The 14576-nt window shown below is 43.8% G+C and overlaps 1 protein-coding gene across 2 annotated transcripts in view; it reads left to right on the top strand.

Moving 5' to 3' along the window:
- ak4 (adenylate kinase 4) overlaps nucleotides 1-1190 on the top strand; it is a 35378-nt gene extending 34188 nt beyond the window's left edge. For both annotated transcript variants that reach the window (XM_078408015.1, XM_078408016.1), the window contains exon 6: nucleotides 81-1190. In XM_078408015.1, the coding sequence (XP_078264141.1) occupies nucleotides 81-204 (124 nt within the window). In that variant the 3' untranslated portion in view covers nucleotides 205-1190. The remainder of the gene's footprint in view (nucleotides 1-80) is intronic.
- Nucleotides 1191-14576: the final 13386 nt, after the last annotated feature.

The following is a 14576-nucleotide window of genomic DNA, read 5'->3' as shown; positions in this document are numbered from 1 at the left end:
TACTATGCAGATTGGGCTGTCGGGAGCCCATTAGTTTATGATGATCATTGCTTTTGAAACTTGTTTTGTTTTTTCTACAGAACCAAGGGAATTTTGCACACATTTTCTGGGACAGAAACAAACAAGATTTGGCCGTACATTCATTCACTGCTAAGTGCCAGGATTCCAGCACTTAACATTGAGGTACCAATTGGACAAAGCTGAGCCAATTTACGTGGACAATATCCGGGCTCAAAGAAATTCTAGTGTTTTTTCCTTGAACCGTCTGCATTTTATTTAATTTGATTCAAGATACCATTTTATTTTCTCCTGAATGTAAGCATGTACCGTTATTGCTAAGGGCTTCTAACCTCTAGAAGCCTCTAAACAGTATTCTGTCCCAATGTTATTGAAACAAAATATAGACAGTGAAATGTTTTAAAATGTCATTCAGGTAGCATTTGAATTGGTTGGCATATCAGATGTCTTTTATTTTTTATAGATGTGTTCCAGACAATTTCACAATATAAAATATCTGGGTTAACACAGACTAACTTAATTTTATATTATTTAATTGGGATTTCTACAAAGACTTTTTTGGGTATTGCATATGCTTGTTTTTTTGCATCGCAGTATTTCAAGCATGGCAGACCATCAGGGCTAAACCATAATTGTATATATTTTTTCTATCTAGAAACATATGCAAGACACATTTAAAATAAAACTAATGCTGTGCTTCATCAAGGTGATGGCTATGAAAGTAGGGGAGTTTCCCATTTCTGCACTCTAAGGTCAGTTAGATGTAGAATAAAACTCTCTCGCTGTGACCCAAACAGTGTGAGTTAATCACAAGAATATTTTGTTCTTCCTTTTAAATGTTTACTTTTTCCATTTAACCATTCGACACACTCTCTGAATTAACTTACAAGATGCAACTATATCTCTTTCATTGCCCATTCAAAAACTAATCAGCCCCCATCCGTTTAGTGTTTGCATTGATTGGTTTAGTGGAGCTGGATGTTGGGAGAGAAGCACGACGGTGACTGATATTCCGTCACCTATTTACCACCAAGAACAAAGACAGACCATGCTGATATTGTGGCAGATTCATGACGAAAGGGAAGCTAAGTAAATAGAAAGTGTAACCTATTTAATTTTAATACCTATAATATGTGGAGAAAAGAGATCATAAGGTCATGGGTCATAACCAGTGATGGAAATGGGGGGGGGGGGTGGGGGGGTGGTACGCAGGGGACGGCGTTCCCCTAGTTTTCAATTTCCAGCTCGGGTTTAATGAGTACTGCAGAAAGATTCGAGGTGTAACTGCCTCTGTTTGGTAACTGCCACTGTTAGCACTTGTTAGCAGCCAGTAATTGGCTGTTAACAAGTGCTAACAGTGGCAGTTAACAAATCGTTTTGGTCTGAGTTGAATAAAGTGTTGAAGGCCTCGAATCTTTCTGCAGTACTCATTAAACCCAGGTAGTAGTTATACAATGTGTCATCAATACATCGATCCACATTCCTCAGTAAATGTAATTGTGTTTTGACCATGTATTAATGACACCGCATTCCTTTGAATAAAATTCAAGGGAGAATTTCTTAAACTCACTGTCAGGGCTATGAGCCCGCGAGCACGGGCTCAGGTAAAGTCACGTTATTTTATTATTCCACGTTATTTCATTTGCCGCTCTGCCTCTCTGCCGCTGTGCCTCAGTTGTTACTCACGGCAGGAGCTAATATCTGCTTCCACGGCGATGCTGGTGGTTGCCGGCTGGGCTGGTGAATGAATGGAAGGGTGAGGAATGGGGGCTTGTCGCCGGTGATGCTGGCGAAGCACCCAATGCCTTCCACTTACTTTGGTATCTTCCGTTGTATCAGATGAGTACAATCTGTAGGACGTGAACGGCGTTCAGGGGAAACGTTCAAATCAACATGTTTCTGTGAATTGTTTTTTGCATCTTCTAGACACAGTAATAAAGTGTACAAACTGTTGCTGGTAACATTGCTGAGCCCTGTGTTAGTGCTTGGGGTGACATTCTTCAGTCTGCTAATTTAATGAAGCGTTTTAAGCACATGAACGGTTTCATATTGCCATTGAAATAGCGGACAAAGAAGATCTTAAATCCTGAAATCTTAAGCATTGACTCAGTTACGTGGCCAGTCATAATTTTGATTTTATGAACGCCTAGAATGTTTGGAGTTTCCTTTGGATTTTCTTCCGAAAAAAGAAAATACGGAAAACACTCAGTGGGTCGGGCCGCAACTATGTAAAAGGGGAGTTAACTTTCAGATCAATTCTTTTCTTATTCCCTTGATCACGGGTACAAGAAACATGGACATTGTCGCGCCATCGGAATGTTATGAAATAACCCCTTCATCAGTTCTTGGGTTACCGTTGACTGTTATTTAAGAAAATTGTATCATCTTCCGATGGAGCCCAGCAACCTCCTTCCCTCCAGGATGCTTAACTTTATCAATGTAATAAAAATATATTCCATAAATATATTCCATTTCATATTTTCCAGTTGGTGTCACTATAGCGAAAACCGGGGGTTAAGCAAAATTATACTTTTATCTAACTTTTAAATGTTTAAATTATATTACATTCCCCCTGGCCTCAGATGGAAAGTTATAAAAAACAGACTTGTACGGTGAACTGCAAGTTGAGCGGTGGGTACAGGACAACGTCTGGAGCTTCATTAGTCCAGTTGTTACATTTAACTAGGGAGTAGGAAGGGTTAGTAGGTCACCATATTATAAAGTTGAAATTGCAGTCATGGAAGCATCTTTGGAACCAAGGAGTTTCATAGGCAGTTTAAATGGAGCCAATAATAGCTGCCAATTGACAAATAGCCTTGCCACCATATGGGAGAGATAAATCCTTTAGTGATGCTGGTTGGTGGGTAAATATATGAGAAGAACAGCTGCAGACTTCTGCTGACATTGCCTTTTTGCCATTATATTGTCACCCAATGAACTGGAGGCGGGATTGCACGTACGATTAACTGAACAACATAGTCAATTTACTCAGTAAACAATCTATTTAAAGGGCAGAGGAAACAAATTGCACCAAGTTCTCCCAGTAAAATTAGGATAATTCACTTCTTCGCCCTCTCAAAAAGATAGTCACTGCAGTGAAACCTGCAGTAAAATCTTTCTTAATCACCTTCAGTCGGCCATTTTGTGGGGAATCGCATTGGATCTTAAGGTGACTTTTAACCTTATCTGCACCATTTTTAAGCTTGGTAGATTCTGCCTCCTTATTACTAACTAACTACCTATTACCTGACCAGATATTCTCTGATTATACTGGAATAGTTTCCGTTGTTCTCACTATGAATCAAGGTAAGGTGTATGCAATCAAACTCTCATGCATATAACCTACCTAGTAGTCATGCTTTTCACACCATTCCGTGCGTGCTGATGTACATTCATTGTTGATTAGGCAATGTTTCAATTTCAAAATCTCACTTTCCATTTGTTGAAAACATTCCAGAACTATATAGACATTCCTCTATCTATGTAACCGTTACCATTCCTGTTGTCATCCAAGGTACTCAAAACCGTTCAATTCGAACCTCCCGATTATTCATACTTTTAATCCCTTCACCACTTGCAGTTGCACCATTACCTGGTAAGGTCCTAAGTTTTAGAACTCCCTTAGTCAAGCACCTCACCTTTCCAACTCCCTACTTTTGAGGCACTATTTAAAATGATCACTTTTGATCAAATGTATAATTGTCTGCCCTCCTGTCGTACCAATTGTTTGGGGTATTCTACTGTGAATTATCGTGCACAGATTACAGCATTAAAAATGCTACACAAATGCAATTAGCTGTTGTTATTTTTGAAATGTAGTAACTTGCAAAGTGCTGCAACCCTTCTATACTGCAGCAGGGAGCCCAAACTTAAAAACCGTTGTGACTGAAATCAATGCCAAGCTCCATTCAAAATGAGGGGTAGACTGCAATTTGGAACCTAAATGATCTTGATTGATTCAACACTAAAAAAAAATCTCCCTGGGTTCCGCCTAATGTTAAAAAATGGTCCGAAATAACTTGCAATGCAGATATATGTTGGTTTTATCATAGCTTTAAAATCATTACGCCAAAATATTTTGTGTCAAAAATATTAACTAAGGTTGAAATACCTCTGAAATTTCTTTTGATTTTTAGGTCAATCTTTTTGGCACATCGGTACACTTGTACATGCATCTAGGAGAGAGGGAATGGGTGACGTTTTGGGTCTCGTCCCGAGACGTCACCCATTCCCTCTCTCCTAGATCCTGCCTGACCTGCTGAGTTACTCCAGCATTTTGTGATACCTTCGATTTGTACCAGCATCTGCAGTTATTTTCCTACACATCTTGTACATGCATCGGTGAATTACATGTACAAAGGCATATAAACATGATTATATAACAGTGTGAAATTATTTGTACTTTAGGAAATGTATTGTACTTGCTGTCCTGCACAGCAAACCTTTCAATTGGGAAACTTTCTCAGCTGTTTATCAACAGGTTTAAAAAGGACATAACCAGAATGATATTTTAATTATATCAAATAATTATGATGTGCTATTAAATAACCATTAAGAGAAATATCCAGCAGTGTTGTGGAAGATGATAGTCTTTCAATTGCCCATGGCTGTAATGCTACATAGTTTTGATGCATTTTGTTGAAGGAAAAAAAAACCTGAGTGTGTGTGCATATATGTATGTTCATGTATGTTCAATCAGACTAACATAAATCAGTTAAAACACTTTTTGGAAGTTAAAATACAGAATGTAATAGATCCATTCATTGAAATGAATTGTTTTGCAGATTAGGTAAGTCATTTAATCGTATACAGAAATATATGAGACAATAGAGCTGCTTGCACAAACTGTACACTGATGATGAAGGTGCTTTTTTCCTGTTGTCTGTTGAATTATGGCAGAATATCTGAATGTCACCTTTATAATTTCAATGAAGAATGGCTGATGAGTGAGGCTTTCTATTGATAGTACTCATCTCAAAGCTAGACTTTTTGCAGCAATGTACAGGTGAAATACGAGATGCTGTTCTTCCAATTTCCATTGACAGTGGAGGGGGCCCAGGACAGAAAGGTCAGTATGGGAATAAAGTGTTCAGCAACTGGACAAGTGTATGGCCATTGTGTTTTCTGCAACAACTAAGGAGTCTAATTCCACTCATCTGCTTGATCCTTATAAATTATTCTTTTAAGCAATTACCCAATTTGCAATTTGAAAATATACCTAAATTCTGAATAAATTTGCAAGAGGCTGTATAAATTAATTTTCCTAACCTCGTCATTTATTTTGTGCTTCATAGGCAACAAGATGGCACTGGAAGTATCACACATGTCTCACAGCTCCATACCTGACCTGACCTCCAGTGCTGTCTGTTTGCACATTCTCCCTGTGACCACGTCCTCCCTTCAGACTGGACTGGAACCAGTGATGGAAATGAGTTTCAGCTGACCAGTTGAAATGGGTTATTTGGGAGCATTTTGGAAAAGCACGCTGCGATGCTTCAAGATCTAGTGCAGAGAGAGCAAAATACGAGGGGCTGAAAAAAGTATTAGCGTCATCAGCTTTCGTAAATAATTTGGGCTTGTTGATGGACAGTTTGCTAGAGTCGTCTGAACTGTCACTTGAACTGCAGAACTGAAATTGTACACTTAGTAAAGCACATGAGGAAATTAAACGAACTATCAAGGTTCTTGAATGTCAAATAGAGAAGCCAGGAAAATTTTATACTCAAGTGTAGAAAGCAACAAGCCAGATGATATTTAATGGAATACATTTGAGAGCTAGTAAAGTACCTACTATACATAGACGACAGTTTTTGAGGAGTTTGGCCAATAATATGAAATCCAGGCTGTTTGAATATACAACAGCTTCCAATGATAAATGTAAAAAGTTAATTAACAAGTCGAAATATTTAGATATTAACAATATTCTAGAAGATTCACTTTTTACCTTTGGGGATAATGATGTAGAAGAAATGGCAGAACAATTTGGCTTAAATGGTCGGCTTTGTGTCAGAGCCTTCAGAGAATTCAAGGAATCTAAAGGGAAGATAGTTTCTGCAGATTTTCAGCAGCTGGTAACGGCTGTAAATACAATTCCGGTATCAACAGCAGAATGTGAAAGAAGCTTCAGTGGCATGAATTTCTGCATGTCACCACAACGTGCAAGACATCAAACTGATCATCTCTCAACTCTTCTATTTATTAAGTTGGTGGGACCTCCTCTGTCAAAATTCAACCCCGAAGAATATGTGAGGGCATGGCTTCTTACTGGCAGAAGGCATGCTGAAGAAACGGCATGCAGAAAGAAAGAGGAGGTGACAGAAAAAAATTGAGATTATATACTATTATGGAACATTTTGTAATGTAAACAGAGAGAGAGAGAGAGATGCCAGAAAGCAGCTATGACATATAATACACAATAAACTATTATAAATACACAATAAACAAGTTACGCATTCTTGTACTCTTACATGGGTATGACCGCACATAAAAAAATCCCCCCCCCCCTTCCCAACCTCAGCCTCACGGACCTTAGAGTACCCCTAGTTCCTAAAACCCATTTCCATCACTGGTCATAAGTGAGAGGATAAGAATTAGGCCATTTGGCCCATCAGGTCTACTCCGCCATTCAATCATGGCTGATCTATCTCTCCCTCCTAACCCCATTCTCCTGCCTTCTCCCCATAACCTCTAACACCCTTACTAATCATGAATCTATCTATCTCTACCCTAAAAATATCCACTGACCACCTCCACAGCCTTCTGTGACAAAGAATTACACAAATTCACCACCCTCTGACTAAAGATATTCCACTATCTATCTGACCAATGCTTGGAGCTTTGGTGTGCAATGGCATTTTAACACAGAAATCATTATTCTTTTGTTGTCAGTCTGTATCATATTGAATGGTGCCTTTGCTGAATAAATGGATGTGATATACGGTAAATATTTGTCAACCTGTGAACAAATGTCCCATTTCCTAAATGTTTCTTCAGTTTAAAAAACTTCTTCAGATTCACAGACTACTTCTATCCTGGGTAAATTTTCTAGTGAACAGCATTCATTACAATGATATTACAATCTAGATTATAATTACTAGAGGGGGCGTGTAAAATGTACGTTTTGTTTTATTTTTAATTCTGTGTATGTAGGGGGGTGGTGGGAGGGTTGGGGGAAACCTTTTTTCAAATCTCCTCCTCAACGGAGATGCGACCTTTACCGTGTCGTATCTCCGTTCGCGCTACGGCCTAACATCGTGGAGTCGGCGGCCTCCAGCTGGGATCGACCTCAAAGACTCCGGTCGCAGGGCCTGGACTTACCATCTCGGAGGCTTCGGCCGTGGGCCCTGCAGACCGCAACATCGGGAGTTCGCAGGTCCCTGGCTGGCGACCGGCTTTTGGGAGCTCCAGCCGTAGCAGCTTTGACCGCCCCGAAGCGCGAGGTACGATCAACCCGCCCGCAGGCCCTTCATCGCCCTGCGTGGCCCGGCCGCAGCACTTTCCATCGCCCGGTGGGGGCTCAGGACTTTCATCGGCCTGCTCGGCTCGGCCCTGGGACTTTCCATCGCCCGGTGGGGGCTCAGGACTTTCATCGGCCTGCTCGGCTCGGCCCTGGGACTTTCCATCGCCCGGTGGGGGCTTCAAAAAGTTGGGAGCCTCGATCACCTCGTGGCACCACGGGAGAAGAATGAGGAGGAGATAAGACTTTGCCTTCCATCACAGTGAGGGTATGCCTAGAGCAATCACTGTGATGGCTGTTTTGTGTAAAAAATTATATCTGTGTGTCTTGTGCTTGTTAATGTCTACTGCCGGACCCTGACGTGAGAGGACGCTGGCGTTGTGTATTCGCAGCTTTTCCGTCAGGATAGTTTGTCTGTTTGTTTCTATGTTAATTGTTTTCGTAAAGCGCTTTGAGCATGTGATAAGGCGCTATATAAAATAAATGGATTATTATTATTATTATTATTACAATGCTCGGATAATGGATATAGGCAGGTTATTCACACAGGCAAGGTGGCACTGCTAGATTAACTTTCTTCCCCACCTATCACTGCCAATAACCCTATGCTATCAGAGGTCATTGAATAGGGATTAAATTACAAACATCAGGAGATGTTGATATTTTTTGCTCTCCCTCTGTTTTCCTGCCTTGACCCTGGATGGACGAGGCACCAAAAGCAGTCACATCTCATGTGGATTAATGAGCTGAGAGAAAATAAGCAGGTCACAACTGGTCTCCAAGCGGCAAGGGAGGCTGCCTGGAGAATGATCCTGAAGTGTGCCTACTTTCTGCCAGGTATCGATGAGCACAGAGACGCAGGTTAAAGTCTATAAAATCTTGCCTATTTATTTAGTCAATTCTTGCTCAATGTATCCCTTCCATTCCGTTGTGAAAGCTTTGGTACCTGGTTAAGATATTTGATCTTAACCAGGTACCAATGCTTTCACAACAGAATGGAAGGGAAACATTGAGCAAGAATTGTTTCACTGGCACCAAAGACATTCGGCACTTTGCCCAAGTAAAGGTTTTTCATGACCTGTGAACAGCATTGAATTTTGACAAGCTATTTAGTTATAAATGAGCTCTACAGTCAATTTTAACCTTCTGCTCATCTATGTCACCGGGCAAGGACGATTTGGAAGAACAGAAACAAAGATTTTCAATAGTTTGATTTCTTCTGTGGTGGTGTCCTTGTAACTTATAATATCTGGATGTGCTAGAACCTGCACTGATTGGTGATTGACATTGGGATCTTATTGGATAAATTGGAAAGAAATTGCTTTTCTACTGTTCCACATTCAGGTGGTTAAAAATCAATAACCTACCACACAGTTTGCAGCCAGCCTGCAGTCACTTTAGAAATCTCTGGTTAGGCAGCATTAGACAGAGGAAAAGAAAGTGTTGAATGCATTGTACAGGCCCGAATTTGAGCAGCGAGATCTTAAAATAAACATTAGGCTCGTGATCTGCAAGAGGCCCAACACTTATACCAAAATTGTGGCCTAGGCAGGTGGAGGTTATTAAATCTTGGCAGTTTGTAGTCAGGGTGGGACATAGCACCCAGAAAATGGTATTCATGACACGTATTTTGCACTGGGAAGGAGTTCCCTCTATGCCATCATGGCCAATGCTCGTGTTAATATGGAAGCAAATGAATACCTGTGTAAAATTTCTGCAGGTTTACAGGACACAAATTTTACTTCTTGACAAACAAAGTTTGCAATTGATGTCTAATTAAATGGGGGCAACTTTAGATTTGCAATGTATGTAACTATATCATTGATTTATAATTAATATCTAATTATATGACTTTAAAAGTATATCACCTATCTATGATACAATGCAGAAATTATCTCCTACTCTCCACATCCACTCAGTTGACATCACATAGAAAGCTATTGCTGTTTTTACATGCTCTTCTGTTCTTTACAATGATCAGGGCAAATTTGCATCGATATTTCATATGTACCCACATATGACTCACAGGACATGGCATTTATCAATCCAGCAGATCCACCTGGTCTGAATCCAGCACCATTATCACATTGAATAGGACCATTCCCAGAAGCAGGTGGTTTTTTTCCTAATTAGGATGCCATTGGACAGGCTCTGGAGGACAAGGGACCCCAAAGTGACATGTCTTTTACAGGCAGAACATTACGCACAGGTTCACCAACCTAAGGTAGGATAGCAATTGGCAACTGCTTTAACTCTTCTAATTGATTAATTGTAACATTTTATGCTTTCTAATTTTATGCTTCCTTTTAAAATGTAAAGTAAAGCTGTGCATGACATTGTTGTACTTGTAATTTAAGTGCGAAATTTTCCGACTGCAAAATCTAAGGTTCTGCCTTGAGCTATTGATTTGCTGGAGATTATATTTTGATGAAGCATTTATGAATACCTACTTTGCACTTTTGGAGGGTGTAAATTTGGATATTTATTTTCAATGTAATCTAAACAATATTTGCTGTTATGGGATACACAAATGAAATGAAAAATGCTGCCCTAATAACAATAAACAAATAAATATATTACCCACTGTATGTACCCTGCAATAATATTATGTAGGATTTTTACTCCATATCTTTACTCCATATCTTTATATACTACAAAATATTGCTGGTGGATGTAGGGTAAAACAAGGTGCTCCACTGCATATGATGAATAAGTGATGCTCTGACCAAACCGTATAGTTGCCAGTCAAGATTAATCACTGACTATTCATAAGTCGACGGTTCAATTAATTAACTTTGTGTTATTCTTAAATATTAACGATAGTGCTTCTAACAAATAATAAGATAGAGTGGATGTTTCTGGGAGAGGGGGCATCTAGGACCAGAATAAAAGGATGCCTCAGAATAAAAGGATGCACCTTTAGAATGGAGAAGAAGAGGATTTTTTTTTAGCCAGTGTGTGGTGAATCTGTGGAATTCATTGCCAAAAGACAGCAGTGGATGCCAAGCCATTGGGTGTTTTTAAAGATAAATTCTTGATTAGTAAGGTGTCAAAGGTTACAGGGACAGGCAGGAGAATAGGGTTGAAAGGGAAAAATGGATCAGCCATGTTCGAATGGGAGAACAGACTCGATGGGCCGAATTGCCTAATTCTGCTCTGATGCCTTATGGTCTAATATGTGAATATTTTTCAAAACCAAAGCCATATCTATAAAACTCCAGAAGACCAATAGCTTGGAAAATTAGTTTGGTAACAAGGGCGGGCAGACTCATCAATACATTGATATTTCCTTTTGCATAATTTAAGATCATGCAGCACACATTTGCCTCTTTTTTTCCTTTCAAGGTAAGTAGGTTGTGATCAAAGTTGAAAGGAAAATCTGAATCTGTTGCTCATCTCTTAACTGACTGGCAATAACCTGTGGTGATGGCATGTTGAGCTGCAAATTAACACAAGGGTCTCGACCCGAAACGTCACCTATTTCTTTTCTCCAGAGATGCTGTCTGACCCGCTGAGTTACTCCAGCTTTTTGTGTCTATTTTTTCCTTTATTTTTCCTTCTCTTTGATGGCATTGACTTCACTGGCCAGCAGTAAATCTCCACACTCTTTGATGTTCTTATGCGTAGAGACTAGAAATATGCTGGATTCCATATTTGTGAAAAAAATTCTGGCTTTCTGTAGATCAGTGCATGTTCCTTTAACATAGTGACCTCACCACTACTAACCACTCCCCATTGTCTCTGGTATAATTGTAACTTCCCCACCTCCAGCTCGCTCTCTAGTGCCAGTGATGACCACGGACAGCTAGGGCATAATGTATGTGTAGTGTCATTAATAAACTTATATAGTAAAAGACTCTGCCTACGAGTGGCATCCTTTTACATGGTGTCAGATCGGTGGACTTGCGTCTCCTGTTTATCGGTTTTTTAGTTTATCATTTGTTTCTCCCAATTGTGTCCCCTCCTTCCACTTTGCCATGTCTTCCTCGTGTCGTCGTCCGGACACGCTCGTTTTCGATGAGGACATAGTGCACCGCTGGACTGTCTTCCAGCGGGACTACGAACACTATATAGCGATTGCCTATCCTGATGCAACTGCTGCGATAAAAGCTCACCTGCTCCTCAACCTGGCTGGTCCGGAGGCAATGGAACGCTATGCGTCGTTCCAATTCGTCCCTCCGGAGGACCGCAACGACCCGGTATGTCTCATGGCTAAGTTCACTGCCCTGTGCGATATACCCACCAATAACATTATCGAACGTTTCAAATTTTTCTCGCGGCGTCAGACTCCAGGGGAGCACGTTGACGCCTTCATTGCATCTTTACGACATATGGCTCGGCGGTGCCGCCTTCAAACGATTACACCCGACGAGATGATCAGGGACGTCCTGGTCAACGGTCTCCTAAACTCTAAGCTGCGGGATGAGCTCCTGATGAAGCCTGACCTGTCGCTGACGGACGCCATACATGCCGCACGCATGGCCTCTGCTGTTGGCTCAGTATCTCGGCCGGCGCCCCAGGACATAAATTTCACCGGCCGCCGGCGATTGAATGACCCGCAGACCCGGGTCGCCCCCTCCGCGCCCGCTATGGTCACCCCTCGCAGATGCCCAAACTGCAACTTCTCGTCACACAGGTATAACGTTTGCCCAGCGCAGGGCAAAACTTGTAATTCCTGCGGGAAGCAGAACCATTTTTCTGCAGCTTGTCGTTCTCGTGGGAGACCTGTCCCTGCTCCTAGAGGGAGTCTAAACAACCTTGCCAACGATGATAGCGAAACCGGTTCCCGGAACCAACATGAGGTACTCCATGGCTCAGATACGACTTCCTCCCATGGAGACTCTCTGGTGTTTTCGCTCTTGGGAGCACCTGCATTGATAACGGATCCATCCGTGCATGTTACAGTCAATGGACACTCCTTCCCTGCCAAGGTCGATACTGGGGCGTTTGCAAATGTTATGTCTGTGCGCCTCTTCGAGCAGATAAGTTCGGGGGAGAGGGTTACTCCTGACAACTCCCGCCTCCATGCCTATGGGGGAGGCGTTCTGATTGCCGTGGGAAAGGCAACGGTTATCTGTACTGTTCTGGAGACCTCTCGGCCCCTCACGTTCCTCCTGCTAGCATCTGAAAACGTCACCCTGCTGGGCGCCCGTGCATGCCAGGACTTTGGTTTGGTCTCATTTCACCGCGACATCCACCTGGTGCAGGCCCCCATGGACCCCCTGATCGAGTACCCTGACCGATTTGATGACGTCCTGGGGAAGCTGCCCTGTGCCTACAAGATCGTTGTGGACCCGGGGGTCGACCCAGTGGTCAGACCGGCCCACCGTGTGTCTTTTGCCATGAAGGGCCGCGTGGAGTCCACACTACGTGGCATGGTGGACATGGGCATCCTCAAGGAGGTGAGTGCCCCCACCCAGTGGGTCTCCACCATGGTGGTCGCTGCCAAGAAGGACGCGAGCGAGATCAGGATCTGCATCAACCCCAAGGACCTGAACCTGGCTATTAAACGCCCGCACTACCCCATGCGGACGGTGGAGGACGTCGCGGCACAGGTCGGTCCAGCCACGGTTTTCTCGGTCCTGGATGCCAAGAGCTCCTTTTGGCAGATACCGCTGGATGCACGTTCCTCCTTCCTGACCACCTTCAGCACACCGTTCGGCAGGTTCCGTTTCCTCCGCATGCCTTTTGGGATCAACTCGGCAAGCGAGGTTTTTCAGCGTACGATGGAGCAGCTGTTTGCTGGGTTGCCGTGCGCCATCATCGTGGATGACATCTTGGTGTACGGGAGGGACGTCGCTGAGCATGACCGACACCTCCGCCAGGTCCTGGACAAGGCTCGTGAGATCAACCTCAAGCTTAATCGAAGGAAGTGTCGGTTCCGCGTTGAGGAAGTCACCTACGTCGGCCACGTTTTCACGGCGGGTGGCCTGAAGCCAGACCCCGCGAAGACGGCGGCGATCACCGAAATGCCCGCTCCCACTGACGTGCCCGGCCTGCAGCGCTTCCTGGGCATGGTCAACTACTTGGGTAAGTTCATACCCGACCTCAGCGAACTGAGTGCCCCCCTGAGGGAGCTGACCAAGAAGGACAATGCCTGGGTCTGGCTCCCGCACCACCAATCGGCCTTCGTGGCCCTGAGGTCCAGACTCGCACGGACCCCGACTTTGCAGTTTTTCGACCTGAACAGGCCAATTGTCCTCACCTGCGATGCATCTCGGTTCGGCCTTGGTGCTGCCTGCCTGCAGCTCTACAACGACCGACAGCTGCCCGTCTCCTATGCCTCTCGCACAATGACCCCTGCTGAACAGCGCTACGCGCAGATTGAAAAGGAGCTCCTTGCCGTGGTGTTCGCGTGCTCCAAATTCAGAGACTACGTTCTGGGAAAAACTTTCACCATCGAAACAGACCACCAGCCGCTGGTCTCTATTTTAAACAAGCCCATCCACGCAGCCTCGTCCCGCTTGCAGCGAATGATGCTGCAGCTGCAGCGTTTTACATTCGAAATCGTGTACCGCAAAGGCAAGGAGATGTTCGTGGCAGACACTTTGTCCCGTGCCCCACTACCTTCCATTTCCCGCCATCCGTACGAATCGGCTGACCTGATGGTGTTGAACGTCAACATCGTTCCATCTTGGCAGATGCAGTCCCTGGTCACACACACTGCCGCTGATCCGAACCTTCAACAGCTTAAGGGCGTCATCCGCCGTGGCTGGCCTGAACGACGGTCTTCCCTGCCGGCTGGTGCCGTGCCCTACTTCCTGGTTCGGGATGAACTGGTGCTGCACGCGGGCGTGGTGGTGAAGGGTCACAAGGTTGTGGTGCCGGCTGCGCTGCGAGATCACTACTTCCACACTGCCCACAACGGACACCCAGGGGTGGAGGCCACGTTATCCCAGGCCCAAGCACAGTTTTACTGGCCTGGCATGGTCAAGGAGATCCGGGACAGGGTCTCCGCCTGCGCTGCCTGCAACAGCCTATTACCTCATCAGCAGCGCCAGCCTCTCCTGCAGCAGCCGGCTCCCGAGTTGCCGTGGATGGCTGTTGCCGCTGATATTTTCGAGTGGCGTGGCAAACACTACCTGGTCCTGGTGGACTCCTA

Source organism: Rhinoraja longicauda, chromosome 11 (assembly GCF_053455715.1).
Source record: "Rhinoraja longicauda isolate Sanriku21f chromosome 11, sRhiLon1.1, whole genome shotgun sequence".
NCBI classification, from domain to species: domain Eukaryota; kingdom Metazoa; phylum Chordata; class Chondrichthyes; order Rajiformes; family Arhynchobatidae; genus Rhinoraja; species Rhinoraja longicauda.
This window is presented reverse-complemented; position numbering and strand designations above follow the sequence as displayed.